The sequence below is a fragment of the Pithys albifrons genome, chromosome 6, assembly GCF_047495875.1.
Source record: "Pithys albifrons albifrons isolate INPA30051 chromosome 6, PitAlb_v1, whole genome shotgun sequence".
Lineage (NCBI taxonomy): Eukaryota > Metazoa > Chordata > Aves > Passeriformes > Thamnophilidae > Pithys > Pithys albifrons.
This window is the reverse complement of record NC_092463.1, coordinates 23,979,761-23,995,177: the sequence shown is the minus strand read 5'-3', so window position 1 is coordinate 23,995,177 and position 15,417 is coordinate 23,979,761. Positions and strand designations below refer to the sequence as shown.

The window sequence follows — 15,417 nt, the reverse complement described above, 5'->3', positions numbered from 1 at the left end:
AAAATTTAGTAGAAAGTACACAGCTTATGGCTATACCTTTAATTTCTTCCTAAAAAACAATGGCCAAAGGGTTTTACCAACTCTGCTAACTGTTCTGCTATCAAAATCCTGGTGGAATTTGTCAGGTAAAGGATTTTCCTTTCCCTCCTCCTTTCACTCCTCCTTTCCCTGTCTCACAGTACTGAGTCCACTGATGATCCTCACATGGCCTGGCTGTAGGTTTGGCTGTTCCCAGGACGTACCTGGAATGCTTTCTGAGCATGAGGTCTGTTTCTCTCCTCTACATAGACAAGAGCTTGTGGCTTTGCTGCTCTTGGCTGTGGAACTAGCACTGTCCCATGGCTTGAGGGTGAGGCTGTGAGGGCAACCTGGCTCACAGGTCATCTCTCCAAATACAGCAGGCAGTTTAAACAACAGAAAGGAGCAGCAATGAAAGCTGTTTTGGACTGCACTGAAAAATACATGCCCATAAAACTATAGTGGTGGTCTTTCCTTTGCTTTTTCTGCTTAAGACTACTCCATCTCCTTGGCTCCTGCATGTTCAACTGGTTATACGTAGTACAAAGGGTGCCTAAGAAAGATTAGTGATCTCTTTATTTGACTTTTGTTCTCCCCCTCAAGTGGCATGTACAGTACATGACCAGGCACCTGTCAGCTCATGGTAGGATCTTCCTTCTGCTGCCCTGCTGTGTGCACATGTGCTCTTCTATGCTCTCTGTCAGTCCAGTTCCTTGTCTCAGGTATGAGTGTCAAGAGAACTGTACAAATTTTTAATTGTTTTTTTTTTTTGGCATGTGCTAGAAGCAATACCAAGATCTGTGGACAAAAAGGAAGACTGGATTAAATAAAATCCTGACTGTTTTTTCTTGCAGGCAGACAACATTAGTTGTCTATATCATGTCTCTGGTGGGAATGATAGTCTACACCTTCACTCTGAGCTTAGGTCACCTCTGGGTGGTCTTTTTGACTGCTGGCATGCTGGGGTAAGTTCATGTGCAGGCTGCTTTCCTCCACATGCTAGGGGATGAGCAGGGAGGCAGAGCTTGTGGGGTGGGAGAGACAAGAGAGGCATAGCATGTGTAGTTTAAACCATCCTGGGGGGTTTAAGGACAAAATGATCTGATCCTTCCTATCTCTCACTTATATGTATATCATTAGAGTCAGGGGTATTATCATAATCCTGCTCAGCTGCAGGTGCCTTAATTGTTCCAGGTAATCAGGTGGAAGCATTTGGAAAGCCAAGGCTACCACAGCCAATAGATGACCAATGGACAAGAATGAAAGGCAGTTTGGCCTAAGTGGCTGTTTGACCATGCTGGGGGTGATGCCGCAGAGCTATGGGTACACTGTGCCTCTTCAGTCTTCCTTCTGGCAGTTGCTTCCTTTCTGTGTACTTCTTTATAGGTTTTTCATGACTGGGTACCTTCCCTTGGGCTTTGAGTTTGCTGCAGAGCTGACATACCCAGAATCAGAAGGAACATCATCAGGGCTCCTTAATGTCTCAGCACAGGTAGGTGTGCTGTTTTTGCTTTGCTTGCCTCTTTTTAGGCAGAGATTAAATTGTAGTTCCAAGCCTTGACTCCTATTTCTTGTCCATTATTAGTGTAATGTACTGTAGATCTAAGCACTCTGGGACCTGGCTTTTTGAATTATGTTCCTCATGGCATTTCTCTAAAGGTATAAAGAAACATTCTGTTTCTGTTTAAGAAAATCCATCAGGATGCCAGTCATCCTTGCCTTTTGCAACGTTGCTCCTAACAGCCTAGGACCTGTCTCTTCTCCAGTGAGAAATGGCATTCCAGCTTCAAGTATCATTTGCCATCCCATCAGCTGCAGGGAGGTGCCTCTGGATGTGCCTCACTGGGCCGACTGTTTGGCTGGCCTGTATGCTCTGATTCTTTGGTAAGGCTGGGAAGCAGTTTGGATTGCTTTATAATAACAGTACAGCTTGACCCTGCCTTTCTTTGTAGATTTTTGGTATTGCCTTCACCATTGGCCAAGGGCAAATCATGGATCGCTTTGGGACGAAGGCAGGGAACCTCTTTCTTTGTTCCTTTCTGTTCCTAGGGACCATTATGACAGGTAATTAAAATTTTCAGTGTTTTTCTGCTCTGATTTTTCTCTTGGGCTTGGCATATGAATTGAATGGCTTTTGTGTGCTGTCCTGTCTGCAGAAAAGGGCAGAACCCACACAGCAGTCCTGCAGCAATGTTGTTTTTCTTTAATCATCTGGGCTGTGTTACAAAGAAGATCCAAGTCTTCTTGCCCTGGCTGCGTTTCAAAGTTGTACCTTCTGCATGCTGTAATAAGGAATCTCTATCCTGCTTGTTTCAGAAATGCTTTCAGCTTCATCCAGGACAATGGTTTCTCTTGCTCACTGTAACAAGTTCCTGTCTCTCCTGGGGTTTCTGCTGCTCCTTTGAATCCTGGGGAAATTGGTTTGGTCTCTGCATGGTGACTTAACTGCCTTCACATCTCTGTTCCAGCATTCATTAAGGCTGATCTCCGAAGACAGCAGGCCAATTTGGAAAATGAACGGACAGTGAGTAAAGCCCCCTTCAGTCCCTGCTGTGCCCCTGCTATTAGTTCAAGACAACACCCAACCTCTCTCTAGGAAAGGGGCTGTCTTGTGGTGAAGCTCCTTGTTGGCATTTTCTAATAGGTGGATGTAATTCTAGTTCTGTCAGCTGCTGAGACCTCTGTTTGCTCACTGTTAATGTCATGCAGAATCTGTAGGCTCCAGTCCTCTGGAAGTCTGCAGGGCTTCACACATATCTGTATTGGCTAGGGTCAGATGTAGGGCAGTGCTGTGCTCACTTCTCTTCCCTGAAGATGTATTGAAGCCCTTCAGTGCTTTGCCCTTTTTTAGGGCTGAGTAACTATTATTCTAGGCCTCTAGTGTGGCAGGTTATTCTTATTCCTTGCCCTCAGCTGCCAAGTGGGGTTCAGTATATATGACTGGACAAAGCTGGGTTACAAAGCCCAAATGAGGGTTTGAACAGCCTGGCTCCTCACACTTTGAACAGTACTGTGGACGAGGCTACTAGTTCATATCTGCACACCAGATCTTGGGGTATAATGCCCCTGTGTCATGTTGTGCAATAAATGCAGCTGTTTGCATGTGGGAGAAGGATACTCTTAGAAGTTCTTCCTGCAGGGACATGGAGGGGACTGGTTGTTTGAGGCTATTTTCCATATTGCTTTGGGCTCCTCTTCTAGGATGTTAGCAGAGATATCCACTCAATGTTCAGGAAGCCATCAGTGACCATGACTAGCAAAGTGTGTAAATCTCAGGTCTCTACTTGTTTGAGACAGCTCTATTCAGAAGAGAATGATGCCCTCCTCCAGAGAAATCTAACAAGTCCAGTCTGGAGAAAGACCATAAGGTCCAAGAAGCAGGTCTGCTCTGACCAGCTGCCCAGGAAGGTGGATATTCAATTACAAAATACATGCTTTTTAATTTGTATTTTGGTTTTATTTTTACTAAACTATCTGAGCACAAATGCAGAGGGTAGGATAACGGAGTTGATGCTACCTTGGCGAGTTGTTGTACATATTGTTCTAGACCAGCTGGGGGAAAAAGGGTTGTACAGCTTATCCAGTTTGGGTAAAGGAGTCCCCTCCCCCCCCCCAGTGTAGTAATTTAAACATAATTTCTCCTTTTTCTGCTCTGAGGCTTACAACTTTTATTGATTTTAGCAGTGGTGAGCATCATGGTCTACAGGACCAAGCTCAAAGACAGCTGCTCTCTCAGAATCCACTTGGCTAAGCTAAGCTGGAGTAAAGACCAGTCTGTTTTGATACACACAGAATTGCTTGTATCCCTCAACTAACTGCTCTGAAGTCAAAGGCAGTAGACGAAATTTAAGGCCAAACTCCTCTGCAAGCCCCAGGCAGCAGGGCTGTAATAAGAGGTGCTGGTGGCATGGTGAGATAATTTATAGCATGTATGTCGAAGGCTCTGGAAAGGACTCGAGGTCCTTTGGCAGTGAAGGTGATGCCGAGTAGTGTTGTAAGATGCTTTCCATTTGTCAGATCACATGAGTTGTACAGTTTTTGCAAAAGCCATTGCAAGACCTTGCTGTTGGTGTGGGGAGAGCATTGAGACCAGAGCAAAGGTGGTGCGGGTGTCATTTTTATAATCCTAAAAGCCTCCAGAACAGTCAGTAGTAAGAACCAGGGAGATGTGTGTGAGCTAACAGGTCTCAGTCAGTCAAAAACTTCACTAGAAGCTCCTTTCCCCTGAGAAGTCTGAAGAAGTCACGATGGATGCCCCACCACAGCCCCAAATGTGGCCTCCACACGGTTGAGCTCACCTGGGTACTTCTCAAGCTTAGCAGCCAAAACCAGGTGCTCAACCAACTGAAGGTGGGTTGAATCTGGTGTTTGGCACTAAGATGGATGGCTCAGGCAAGGATCAGCCAGCTGGGCTTGGGCATTGTGCACTGCCTTCGTGGAGTAAGGTATTGGAGTTTTTCTATGTGGCACAGCTGCCTTACACATGCTTGGGTGATTTTACTGGTTTCTTCCTTTGCCTGTTTCTCTTATTTTTCACCACTTTCATTGCCTTTCCTACTTGCCTTCATATTTCCAGGAATGGTGACTTGTGACTGTTGTTGCAGAGACTCCAAGGCAGCAATCAGATCATGGATTATGGGACTGTAGCTTGTAACTGTAGCCCATCAATTCCCACTCCTGCTCACTAGCTTATACACCAAGGTAGGAGAATTGCACTAATCTACTTCTCTGAACCCTCACAGGGTGGCACAGGCACCAAGCCAATGGCACTTCTGAGGTGACAGCAATGGCCATAGAGTACCAAGAATCTTTCTGCCCTTCTCAGGCACTCACCTGAGAGGAAAGACAAGATAGCTTCCAAAACCAGAGTGGAGATCCCACATGACTCACGCCAAATAGAGTTGTAGGGATTCAAATAGGTGCAGCAAGGCAAAGCCTGGTGTTGGATCCAATTGAATTGTCAGTTGGTTCTTGGGGAGAGGAGGTCCACACATTTGGAGACTCTTCTTTGACATTACTTTTACAGCCCAGTTTCTTTGCTGAAGGTGATACCAGGAACCCTGTAAAGGCTGGATTTTGATCGCAGCCAGGATGCATGGCCAACTTCAAGAAGGAAGTTTAAAAACATGTAACAATAACAGAGTCATTGGGTTGGTGCCATTTGGTATAAGAGTGTCTGAAAATTTTAAAGCTCTGTGCTTACTGATCGGTGAATCTCAGTGGCCCTGGGCATTAGCTCAGCTGTTGGTTGGGGTGGTATGCTTTATTACTCACTGTCCTCTGCTGCACATGACTGGCTGGTCTGCCAAGTTAACCATGCTACCCTTTGCTTTTCAAGGTGTTTATGTAGCATGTGTGTATCACATAGTGCCACAGCCAACAGGACTAACAGGCAAAAGCAGAATGAGTCCATTGGGAAGGCCAGAATTACTGCTGCTAAGACTAAGGCATGGGCTACAGGCACTATGAATGTGCTGTGCTTTGATGGAAGTGTGAGGAATAGTCCTATGGGCAGGGAAAGATTCTTCAGGCTGAGTGCTTCTGAAGCAATCTCCATGCTGGAATCTGGCAGTTTTAACAGGGTGCATGTGTGGTGTTGATTTGGGACCAGATAGTTGAGCAGCTGTAGCTTGCAAGTTGCCTGTTGGAAAAGGACGTGAGGCTACTGGTGGACAGCTGCTGAACATGAGCCAGCAGTGTGCCCAGATGCCCAATAAAGCTAATGGCATCCAGGCTTGTGTCAGAAACACTGTGGTTAGCAGGAGTAGGGAAGGGATCTTCCTTCTATACTCAGTGAGGCTGCACCTCATGTACTATGTTCAGACAAGACAGACACTGAGGTGCTGGAGCATGTTCAGAGAAGGGCAACAAAGCTGGTGAAGGGTCAAGAGTAGTAAATGGACTAGAGTTGGACCAAGGGTTGGACTCGATGATCTCTGAGGTCTTTTCCAACCTAATCGATTCTATGATTCTATGAGTGCAAGGTTTGTTGGAAGTAGCTGAGAGAGCTGGAGATGTTTAGCCTGGAGAAAAGGAGGCTCAAGGGAGACCTTTTTACTCTCTACAACTACCTGAAAGAAGGTTGTGATGAGGGGGGGGTTGGTCTCTTCTCCCAAGTAACAGATGACAAGAGGAAACAACCTCAATTTGCACCAGGGGTGGTTTAGATTGGATATTAGGAAAAATTTCTTCACTGAACAAATTGTCAGGCATTGGAATGAGCTGCCCAGGAATGTGGCTGAGTCACCATCCCTGGAGGTATTTATAAGACATGGGCATGTAAGGGACATGGTTTAGTGGGGGACTTGGCAGTGCTGCGTTAATGGTTGGACTCAGTGATCGAAGGGTCTTTTCCAACATAAACAATTCTATGATTCTGTGGTTGTTGCAAGGAGAAGAGTGACACTCAGTGTGAGCTTCCAGAGCAAGCAGAGCTGTAGTTGTGAAGTCCTCACACTTCCCATTGGGGCACTGTACCATTGGGTATGTAGCAGTTTGTCTTCTATTGGTGCCCTCATCTGCTAATGGTTATAATTAAACAGATGTAACAGTTAGTAGATGAAATTAGCCTGGTGGCATTGGGTACTCCTTGTCCTCTATTAATAAAACTGTAGTGTGGTCCCAACGATCCTCCTGCCTTGTCTCCCTCAGTTCCCAGAGTTCCAGCTGGGTTAGCTTTCCAATCTCAGGACACTTGGATCAAGTGTCCGTTTAACATGATAATGAGACTCTTTGTGCTTCCTGTGTTGTAAGTGCATCTGAAGCCATTCCAACATTGTGCCTTAAGGTTTCATAGTAGTGTCAGTTGATTCATCACACATTATACTCATGAATATGCTGTGTACTGCCTGTGCTCATTCCCTCCTGGTTTCCAGCATCCATGCAAACCTACTGGTATTGTTTCTTTGCATTTTGAAAAAGCACCTTTGCTGATCTGCCACCGTTTCTTTTGACTTAAGACTGAATTGTTCAAGAAAACTCTTGGACTATGTTTGTTTGGAAATACTTTTAAGCTTTGTGGGCTTTTAGGAAAGCAGCTATCATATGGAGTGCAGGATTCTAAAATGGCAAGACTGTCTTTTCATTCAGACTGGGCTTTGTTAGGCCTCTTTGAAACTTGCAAGTTTGATTAATGTGTATTCAGGGCACTTGAGGCTCCTGTGTGCCTGTCTAATATATTGGTAAATAAATTGATTTTTGTGTGTGTGAGAAACTTATTCTTGATAATAGAGGATGAGTTAGGACTCAGTCAGGGCCAAGTACCTTTTCTTGCTGGTTGCAGGTTTCCCTGGATGCATAGATGCATCTGATGGATTGTGGAATATCCAAGAGCATGTTGCTTTCCCTTCCAAGGCCAGTGTGATTTAGAGGTTGGCTTAGGGCATCAGGACAAGCATCCACTCTCAGCAGCTTGCTGGATTTCCCTGGAAGCTGTACCATGCTTTGTCTCTAGTAAAATACTGCCAGTAAAAAAATGCTGAAATTTTGTGTAGCAGGCACAAACAGTGTGTACGGATCCTCTGCTTCCCAAACTTCCCTGCTCCCTTTCTGTTTACTGTGTGGCAGAGAGCCTTCTCCTCCTGTCTCAAAGCTATAGGCAGGCCATCTCTATGCCCTTTTCCAGTACTGTGACTCCCAGCTGTGAGAGCAGCCTTCCTTTTCCAAAGCAGGGGAGCCAGGCTGATCTTCTAAAACTCTCTTCTTTTATCTCCATAGCAGGTGAATGGTGCTCAGGCACCAGAGGTGCTTGGGGGAACCTCTTCAGAGTTGCTAGAGTGCTTCCATGGTGCATTCTGGTGGAATTTCCCAAGTCTAAATGCAGTTTTTGCCTTATTCCTACCTGTGGCCCTTCATGCACCCCCCTACCCCTCCTGCTTGTAGAAGTTACTTCTTTTCACTTCCTGGCTTTTGCTTCCTAGCTTTTGCTTCCAGGCATCTCTTTGAAGCTTTCCTGGTCTCATTCCTCTGCTTTGGGATATTGCTGCTGACCTCTATAAAACCTTTCCACCTGCAGTTTATGTAAGGGCCTACTTAAAATGAAACTATTTCATATCTCTTGCTTCCATGCTGCCTGGACTTCTCTTGAACTGCACTGGGCATATGACCCTCTTTCCCATGCACCTCTGACTTCTGCCTCAGATGTCAGTCTTGCCCCACAGTGAGTAAACTCAGAACTGACTGTGGGAAACTCCATATTCCACCCTTACAAATCTGCATGCTGTCTTCTGAATTGGTGACAGCTGGGCAGAATCAGAACTTAGAGAAGTCTCAGAAATCCTCTGGGAGAAGAAGTCTCAGATTTAATCCTAAGATACCCCAGAAAGGCTGAGAAGAAGAGCTCATCAAGCTCCAGCCAGGAAGGCTGAACTGGAATTGCTAAAGTGGTGGTAATTGGGCAGCAGTCTGTTTTCCTTGCTTTTCCTGTGGGAAACAGCTCCCTCCATCTTAAGGTTTCAAGTAATCAGGCTTGTTCTGCTATAGGATTTATGGAGAAAAAAACTTGTGTATGTTTGCCTTTTATTTCTTATGGCTCTCTAAGATATGAGTAAGGAACTTTGAAGAAGGCGTAACCATGGATTATCCCAACCATAAATCCAAGCTGGGGACAGGGAAGAAGCAGGACAGAGAGTGCCAGCCCTGAATGGTTGGGGATGAAAAGACTTGAAGATGAGCAAAACCAGCAATGTGTCTGGGAGTTGAGGCCTCAGACATGCCAGAGGAAGGACACAGAGGAGCTGTTACTGTGCTGAGCCTTCTGAGGATGCACAGGATGCAGCTTCTCTCTTCTCTGGTGTTTGCACAGACACTGTGCTGCCTCATGGCATGAAGGAGTTCCTAGCACCTTCCCTCACCCAGAGAGCTGACCCTACAATTCACTGCTTTGAGGCTGAGCTGTGTCACAGTGAAGTCTTATTGGTGAGCTGGCTGTGGGGCTGTGTAATGGTTTGACTTATGGCTTCCTCAGTAACCACTGTATCTAAGGAAGTTACAAGTATTCCACACGTGTCTTCCACATAGCAGGGGGCGGAGTGTTTTTTTTTTCTTCCTTCCTTGGCCGAGGAGCTGGTGGGAGGTGGTTGGAGTCTGGTCCCTCCAGTCCCTGGTGGTTCTCCTGTCCTGGGTGAGATTGTTTCATTCTTGTTCCCCTTCCTTGAGGTTTTTAATTGTGTTTGTTTTGATTCATTCGGTTTCTTTAGGTTGGGTTGGTGTCTTCCCTATTTTCCGGCTAATCAATCCCCTTTTCTCCCTTCCCCTCTCCTCTGGGGGGTGGGATCCTATGTATTGTGTATACAGTGTGGTTTGTAAATGTTAGTAAATATAATTTATTCTTTTTATTCAGTTCAGTTTCTTTAGAGTGCGTTTCTTTTCAGTTTTTTTTTTCCCTTTCCTTTGCTGGGAAGGTTCTGGGAGGGGGAAGCGGGGCCAGTCCAGGGTTGGCAACAGCTAGGCCAGACCTGAGACAGGCTGGTACCACTGGAGGTGTCAGCCCTGCAGTGAATTAGCAGTGCTCTGAGGACTACAGCAAATAGCTTGATGGAAGTGGGACATCTGCAGTGCCCTGTTGCCCCAGTGCCCTTCGTTGTTTGGGCATTCAAAGTGTTAGGAGAAGGAAGAGGGAACCAGTTGCACTCTCTGAGGATGGTGATTCTTCTTTGGGGATTTTTGCAAACTAGAAGGGAGCTATAAATTAGGCAGGCTCAGACCAGCTGATGTCTGTGAAGCCTGGGTCTGGCCATCCAGGATCCTAACCATATTGTTTTTCTTTGTCTGACTTGCAGAAAGGGTTGCCAGAAGCTTACACTAATCCCATAGTTCTTGAGGAATCAAGGCTGTGAAATGGAGGAGAGGCAAAGCTGCGAAATACAGCCCCCCTCATTCCCATCTTCACTACCTGCACCACCCTCCTGTAATATGTGCTCCATGGAAGGGAGGAAGCATCAGGACAGGAGCCCAGTAAACTGCTCATGGAGAATGTGAAAGAGAAAACAAGAAGGGGGTTGCTCTCTTCAGTTATACCTTTGCATTTTGCTATTTTGGAGACTTTGCTGCTTGGGAGGAAAAGTTGAGAAAACTTGCTGTGTCCTGCCCCATCCCACCATCTATACTTGGAAAAGGCATGTGCTGAGAAAAGCCACAGTACCAGGCTAGCCCTGAGCATGTGAGGGTGGCACCTTGCATGTTGCTGTGTCTTCTCACAGGCAAACTGACATGAAATGCAGAAGCTGCACCACACTTTGAGAATAGACCTGGAAGAGCTTTCAGCTGGCTCTGGGGAAGAGGGATTGCTCTGCCTTGGTGCTCATGATGCTCTGTGTTGCACAGGTGATGGCAGAGGCCTCAGTACATCACCAGCAAGTGCAAAGCAGTGTATCAGCTGCTGCTAGCTGTTTTAATTATTTGGCCTTCCCAGATGAAGCACTCTTAGTTTGGATAAACGGCTGCTTAGAATTCACTGGAATTGCTCTGATATTCCTATATATTAGGAGCAATTGAAATACACCAATATGCCACCTCCTACCTGGAGGCAAGGACTAGTTCTGCAACCTAAGCCTAGCTCATCACTACAGTAGTAACACAAATGAGTCAAATCACAAGTTCCCTGGGCTGAGGACTGTCTTCCTCCTTAACAAGAAAGTGCCTTTTGCATATTTCAGAAATACATAAAAACTTTTGTGAAGTGCTATATTGAGAAAACCAGCCAAGGCTGTGTTGCTCTTCATAGCCATAGTGGTATGACTTGCTGTGGTGTGGAAGCTTCCCACTTTATAATAGAGAACAGGAGAAGCTGCCCTCTTAGTGGCAGCTGCCCTCTTACAGACACTGTCCCTCGGTATGCTGTTTATCTTCTCATGTTGTCACCTCTCCTTCCTTTTCAGCATCCCACCCCTAGTGGAGACATCAAGTGTCCTTATGCTCCTTAAATTGTGCAGTTATTTATGTATCATTTGAGGGAGGGGACAAAAACTGCACTGGGGTGGAACAATTAAAAATACTCCTCTCTGACATATCACTTTTGACAAAACATTTTTTGGGTGAAATTATGTCTTCTGATAGATTGCATTTTGATACAGCCTGTCTGAGTTCAAGACATGTTTGGACAATGCTCTCAGGCATATGGTGTGATTCTTGGGGTGTTCTGCCCACAGCCCAGAGTTGGACTCTATATATAATCTTGGTGAGTCCCTTCTAATTCAGTATATTCTATGATTGAAGTCCTATATTTGATAGGCTGGGATTGAGGATGGGGGTTTAGAATGATTTTCAGTAGAGTATTAATGTAAAATAAAAGTGTACAATGAAACCTGACACACTCATATTAAATATTTCAAACAGCCTACATGTGACTCTTAATAGCCTGAAATGTTTCACAGAATGGAAGAATTATCTTTCTGTCCACTGCTACTGCTCTGCTCTTTTGTGGTCTTGTGTTTTAGCTCTTTCTTCTGCATGTGAATTGTCTTCCCAGCTAGGAGTTCCTGGTGGTTTTTCCCCATTTTCTGTGTGCTGTCCACTGTTTTGGGCATTATTTTATCTAGGTCTAAGCAACCTGATCCTGTTTTCTTCAGCTTCTGAAGTTATAGTGCACTACACAGGTAGCTCAGTCCTTGCTTACAGATGCATACAGTTCAAATTTGCTGTCACCAGCATGCTGCAGAACAGAGAACACAGAACTGTGTGTTTGATGTGAGCAGTCAGACCTGGAACTCTGTGGGAAGGAGTCAGGGAAAGGTAAGTTTGCTGTAAAGAGAGATGATGTATCCTGCAACATACATAACGGTACAAATTGGTGTTGACTCTGATTCTCTACCCATTTCTGTGTAGCAGAAAGACAGAGTGCTGCAGTTTTCTGTCATTTATTAGAAATGGCCCCCACGAAACACACATGCAAGTTACACAGCAGTGGCAGGGGTAGCACCAATTCTCTTTCTGGTCTGAAGTGTTCAGCAAATCCTGGTTAGCTCTGCACCTTCTCCCTACAGGTACACTGGGAGAGAAGTCCTTAGTGCACTGGGCACGCCTGCGACTCTCCCTGCTATCTGGGCACTCAGTCACCAACTGTCCCTCACAAGCTTTGACACAAACTCCTCTGGGACTTGGCCTTTGACATCAGTCGGTTGAAATGTTGCCCGAACAAGAAAAAAACACTTGGCAATGAACAGTGATTGACAGAGTCCAACACTGATCCACCACTGGGACTGGCATCCTGGACAAGTTCAGGTGAGCTTTAGTGAAGTCTGGCAGTGAAGACAAGGAGATGACACTGATCTACACAGAGCCCTCAACTTCAGTTTTTCTTCTTGTTTTGTGACAGCGCTTCTACCTCCAGGTATTGCAGCCCAATCAACATTCCCATAATAGAGAAACCTGTGATGGAGATTAAGGGTGAGTTGGGCAGAAAATGCTGGACAAGAGATGAGGCTTTCCGTCCCACCATCCGCTCCCTGCCCTTAGCCAATAGCCACATGAGGGGGATTCCTGGGGGTCACAGCTCCAAGGAGAGTTTGTGGGGGAAGGATGCAGAGCTCTACTTACTTGCTACCATGAGGGGTGCCATAACTCCAATTGTCAAGGCTGCAGTGTGGTAAATGAAGACCTCAGAGAGGAAGTGAGCAAGGGCCAAAAAGAAGGTAAAGAGCGTGATGTGGTAAAGGCTGTTGGAGAGCAGAAAAAAAACAGGTTATCGTATTATGGGCATGAGTATGGCTGAGTGGAAAAGAGGCAAACCTACATGCTGCCCCATCTGCCGTCTCTGGCAGTACAGAGGCCACTTAGTCCCTTGCCTAGTGAGGTGCAAAAACTCCCTGGGCAACAGCTGTGGGGACAGTGAGGCAGAGTGTTCGACCCTGCATTGCAAGTCACAGGCATTATCTGGCCTGAAGACAGGTGAAGAGGTGAGAACAAAAATACTGGGCATTAGCGAAGTGAGAAGTATGCGCACAAACAAAGAGGGTGAGAACTGGATGAGCAGAGAATCAGGGTGACAGGGCTTGGCAGACTTCAGGCTGCATCACCCAACATGTCTGCACACCTGTGCTCTGCTGCCCTCTATGGCCCACAGCTGTTGAAAGGGAGGTCCAAGAGATTCAAGATAAAATCCCTCAAAAGGAACAACCAACATAATGGTAATTAATGGCATAGCCACCGCCCCTAAAAACACATAACCGAATCTCTGCACCTCTCTACCTCAGACAAGCCTAGGCAATCCAAGGACATGATGACAGGTGAACAGTGACTTCTGCTGTGGGGTTGAGGAAGGAGGTGACAGAGGAGTGTGTTCTAGGAACCTCCAATAAAGGCTTTGCTTAGCAGAGACCCCGTTTGGTCTGCTCGGAAATACTATTCAGAAACATTTCTGTTAGCAGAGGGAGAAATTGCCTGCCTTCAGTCTCGGTCCCAAGCCGCGCCTCAGGCCTTGTCCTCAGCCCCAGGTAAGAGCATATGGAAGAAGGCAGTGGATTAAGACCACTGCAAGGTGGTGCCTCAAACTGCCACAGTCTTAAACTGAGCTGCCATAGTACAAGAAGTATTGAGCATTAGTCAGACCCCAGCATTAGCAATTGCTTCATTAACAGAATAGCAACGCCATTATAAAGTGCTTTCCAAGCTGGAGCTCAGAAATCTGTGACAATACGAAGCTCTCAGATCTATCCATTTCTGCCTGAGCTAAGAACAGAAATCAAATGCTGGAGCAGTAGCTATCACACAAACCATGCACTGCTATTTGACCTTTATCAGGGCAATACTGTCAACCCTACAGAACGATCAGGAACAGCTTTTGATTCCCCACTGCTCTCTAAGCTAGCAGCTCACGCTGTGACTTATGAGCAAACCAATCGCCCGTAGCTCTACATACGTCCTGTTGCGGATGTCAATGGCGCAGAGACAGCGGATCACTGATGACAGCAGAGTCCAGACGCCGAAGGTCCGAGCCTGGAGCCCGTTCACTGCACAAAGAAGGAAGGAGCACATGGAGATGCACGCACGGCCCCGCCTGGCATCCCCGATCCCGCCGGCTGCCGGCGGCACCCGGGCCCCAGGGGCGGGACCCCGAGGAGCTCCCAAGGCCCACGGCTGGGAGGCGTGCTCCAGGCGGCGGCGCGGCCCTTACCGAGGCCGGGGCTGGCGGTGTACAGCTTCTCCGAGAGGAAGCCGTGATTGCGGAAGCTCTGCAGGGTGTTGCCGGCGGCGATGACCGACACCATGACGAGCCAGCTGCGAAGCACGTTCAGGAACCGGCTCATGCTGCCCCTGCTCGCGCCCACCCGGTACCGGCGCCGCTCCCGCAGGGCCCCGCCCCGCGCTGCGATTGGCTGCTGCGCGCCGCCCCACGCGCGTGCCACGTGATGTAAGGGCCTCTCCCGCCAATCGGATCCCTCGCAGCGCGGGAGGAGGCCCCGCCCCCGGCCCCGCCCGCCGCGCGAGACCAGGGGCGAGGGGCGGGGGCCAGCGCGCCTGCGCAGGCCGGTGGCGGCGCCTGCGCGCCGGGGCGGGGCCGCCGCTAGTCGGTTGTTGTAGTAACGGGGAAGCGGCGGGAGGGGCCGCGGGTGCCGAGTGCGCCCCGCCCGGCCGTGTGCGGCAGGTATGGCGAGCACAGCGAAAGTCTGCCTTGCGCGTCCCCGCCGTTACTGCTGCTTCTGGGGCTGCCGGAGCACGCCGCGCTCGACTTGGCGCGGGGTAGGCCGGCCGCAGCCGCCCCGGAGGGCCGCTCCCGGGCCGGTGCAGGCGTTACGCTGCCCAGCGGGCCCCTGGAGGCGGGGCGGTCTCGGCGGGCGTTTCCCGTTGGGCTGGACCGGCCTGACGCGGGTCTGCGGCAAAAGGCAGGGCAGGGCAGGGACGCGCTCCACGAGTGCGAGCCCGAATGGCTCTCACGGGCAGGTGCGGAATAATCTGGTGGAAGGTGATGCTTCTTCCTGCACTCTCCCGGCTAGGAAGTGATTTACAGTCTGTAACACGCTTGCTGACAGTCCTATGAGAAATACGTACTGGCAGAAGGTGGGAGTTAAGTTGCCTCAATTTCTCTCGCTGCCGTGCTCAGCTGTGCATTCATCCTTTTAATCTTTTTTGCAGTTGACCACTCTTGCAAGATCTCTTGGATCTGCAGGAAGGAGTTTTGGAGGCTACTGAGACTGAGCTGTATGAAAACTCCCAGAGGAAATGCCTTTTGGGATGGCTAAAGGTCTGGAGGAAACCGGCTCATCCTCAGAGGAGGAGGAGGAAGAAGATGCTATAGATGGACTAGAGTAAGTGGGAAAAAACCCTCTGTACTGTTGCTACCTGTCTGTGCTTCCTGTAGGATTTGTACTAATCTGAAAACACAGATGCATTTCTTACCTTCCTGCCTATAAAGGGGAAGACGCTTGGTTTGGGCCTTAAGTCTATGGGCAAGCTGCCTTCATT

At 47.9% G+C, this 15,417-nt stretch overlaps 3 protein-coding genes across 10 annotated transcripts in view; 2 read left to right on the top strand and 1 right to left on the bottom strand.

Annotated features, from left to right (window-relative positions):
• The window catches only part of FLVCR2 (FLVCR choline and putative heme transporter 2), a 37,580-nt gene extending 26,224 nt beyond the window's left edge, over window positions 1–11,356 (top strand). Inside the window, exons 6-11 of one of the 2 annotated variants that reach the window (XM_071557806.1) lie at window positions 873–983; window positions 1,405–1,510; window positions 1,971–2,082; window positions 2,487–2,542; window positions 4,623–4,719; window positions 9,798–11,356. In XM_071557806.1, the coding sequence (XP_071413907.1) occupies window positions 873–983; window positions 1,405–1,510; window positions 1,971–2,082; window positions 2,487–2,542; window positions 4,623–4,706 (469 nt within the window). In that variant the 3' untranslated portion in view covers window positions 4,707–4,719; window positions 9,798–11,356. The remainder of the gene's footprint in view (window positions 1–872; window positions 984–1,404; window positions 1,511–1,970; window positions 2,083–2,486; window positions 2,543–4,622; window positions 4,720–9,797) is intronic. The other variant, XM_071557807.1, reaches the window with a different exon arrangement.
• Window positions 11,357–11,857: 501 nt separating this feature from the next.
• Window positions 11,858–14,323, bottom strand: ERG28 (ergosterol biosynthesis 28 homolog). The gene is made up of 4 exons (XM_071557808.1): window positions 14,129–14,323; window positions 13,874–13,964; window positions 12,553–12,671; window positions 11,858–12,384 (listed from the first exon to the last, which is right to left on the bottom strand). The coding sequence occupies exons 1-4, from the start codon at window positions 14,259–14,261 to the stop codon at window positions 12,305–12,307; spliced, it is 423 nt and encodes a 140-aa protein (XP_071413909.1). The 5' UTR covers window positions 14,262–14,323; the 3' UTR covers window positions 11,858–12,304.
• A 171-nt stretch (window positions 14,324–14,494) lies between these two features.
• Window positions 14,495–15,417, top strand: part of TTLL5 (tubulin tyrosine ligase like 5) — a 134,446-nt gene continuing 133,523 nt past the window's right edge. For 5 of the 7 annotated variants that reach the window (XR_011698018.1, XM_071557801.1, XM_071557802.1 and 2 more), the window contains exons 1-2: window positions 14,843–15,012; window positions 15,088–15,260. Coding sequence is in view for 6 of the 7 variants with exons in the window: in XM_071557801.1 (XP_071413902.1) it covers window positions 15,175–15,260 (86 nt within the window). In the remaining variant the exon portion in view is untranslated. Of the gene's footprint in view, window positions 14,600–14,842; window positions 15,013–15,087; window positions 15,261–15,417 lie in introns of those variants that run through there. The other 2 variants (XM_071557799.1, XM_071557800.1) reach the window with 2 other exon arrangements.

Bases quoted from the DNA above. Each gene is read 5' to 3' on its own strand.
- ERG28 (XM_071557808.1), bottom strand. From the start codon at position 14,261: ATGAGCCGGTTCCTGAACGTGCTTCGCAGCTGGCTCGTCATGGTGTCG. The intron at 13,965-14,128 runs GTAAGGGCCGCG...TTCTTTGTGCAG, and splicing joins CACCGCCAGCCCCGGCCTCG to TGAACGGGCTCCAGGCTCGG. The intron at 12,672-13,873 runs GTATGTAGAGCT...GCTCTCCAACAG, and splicing joins ATTGACATCCGCAACAGGAC to CCTTTACCACATCACGCTCT.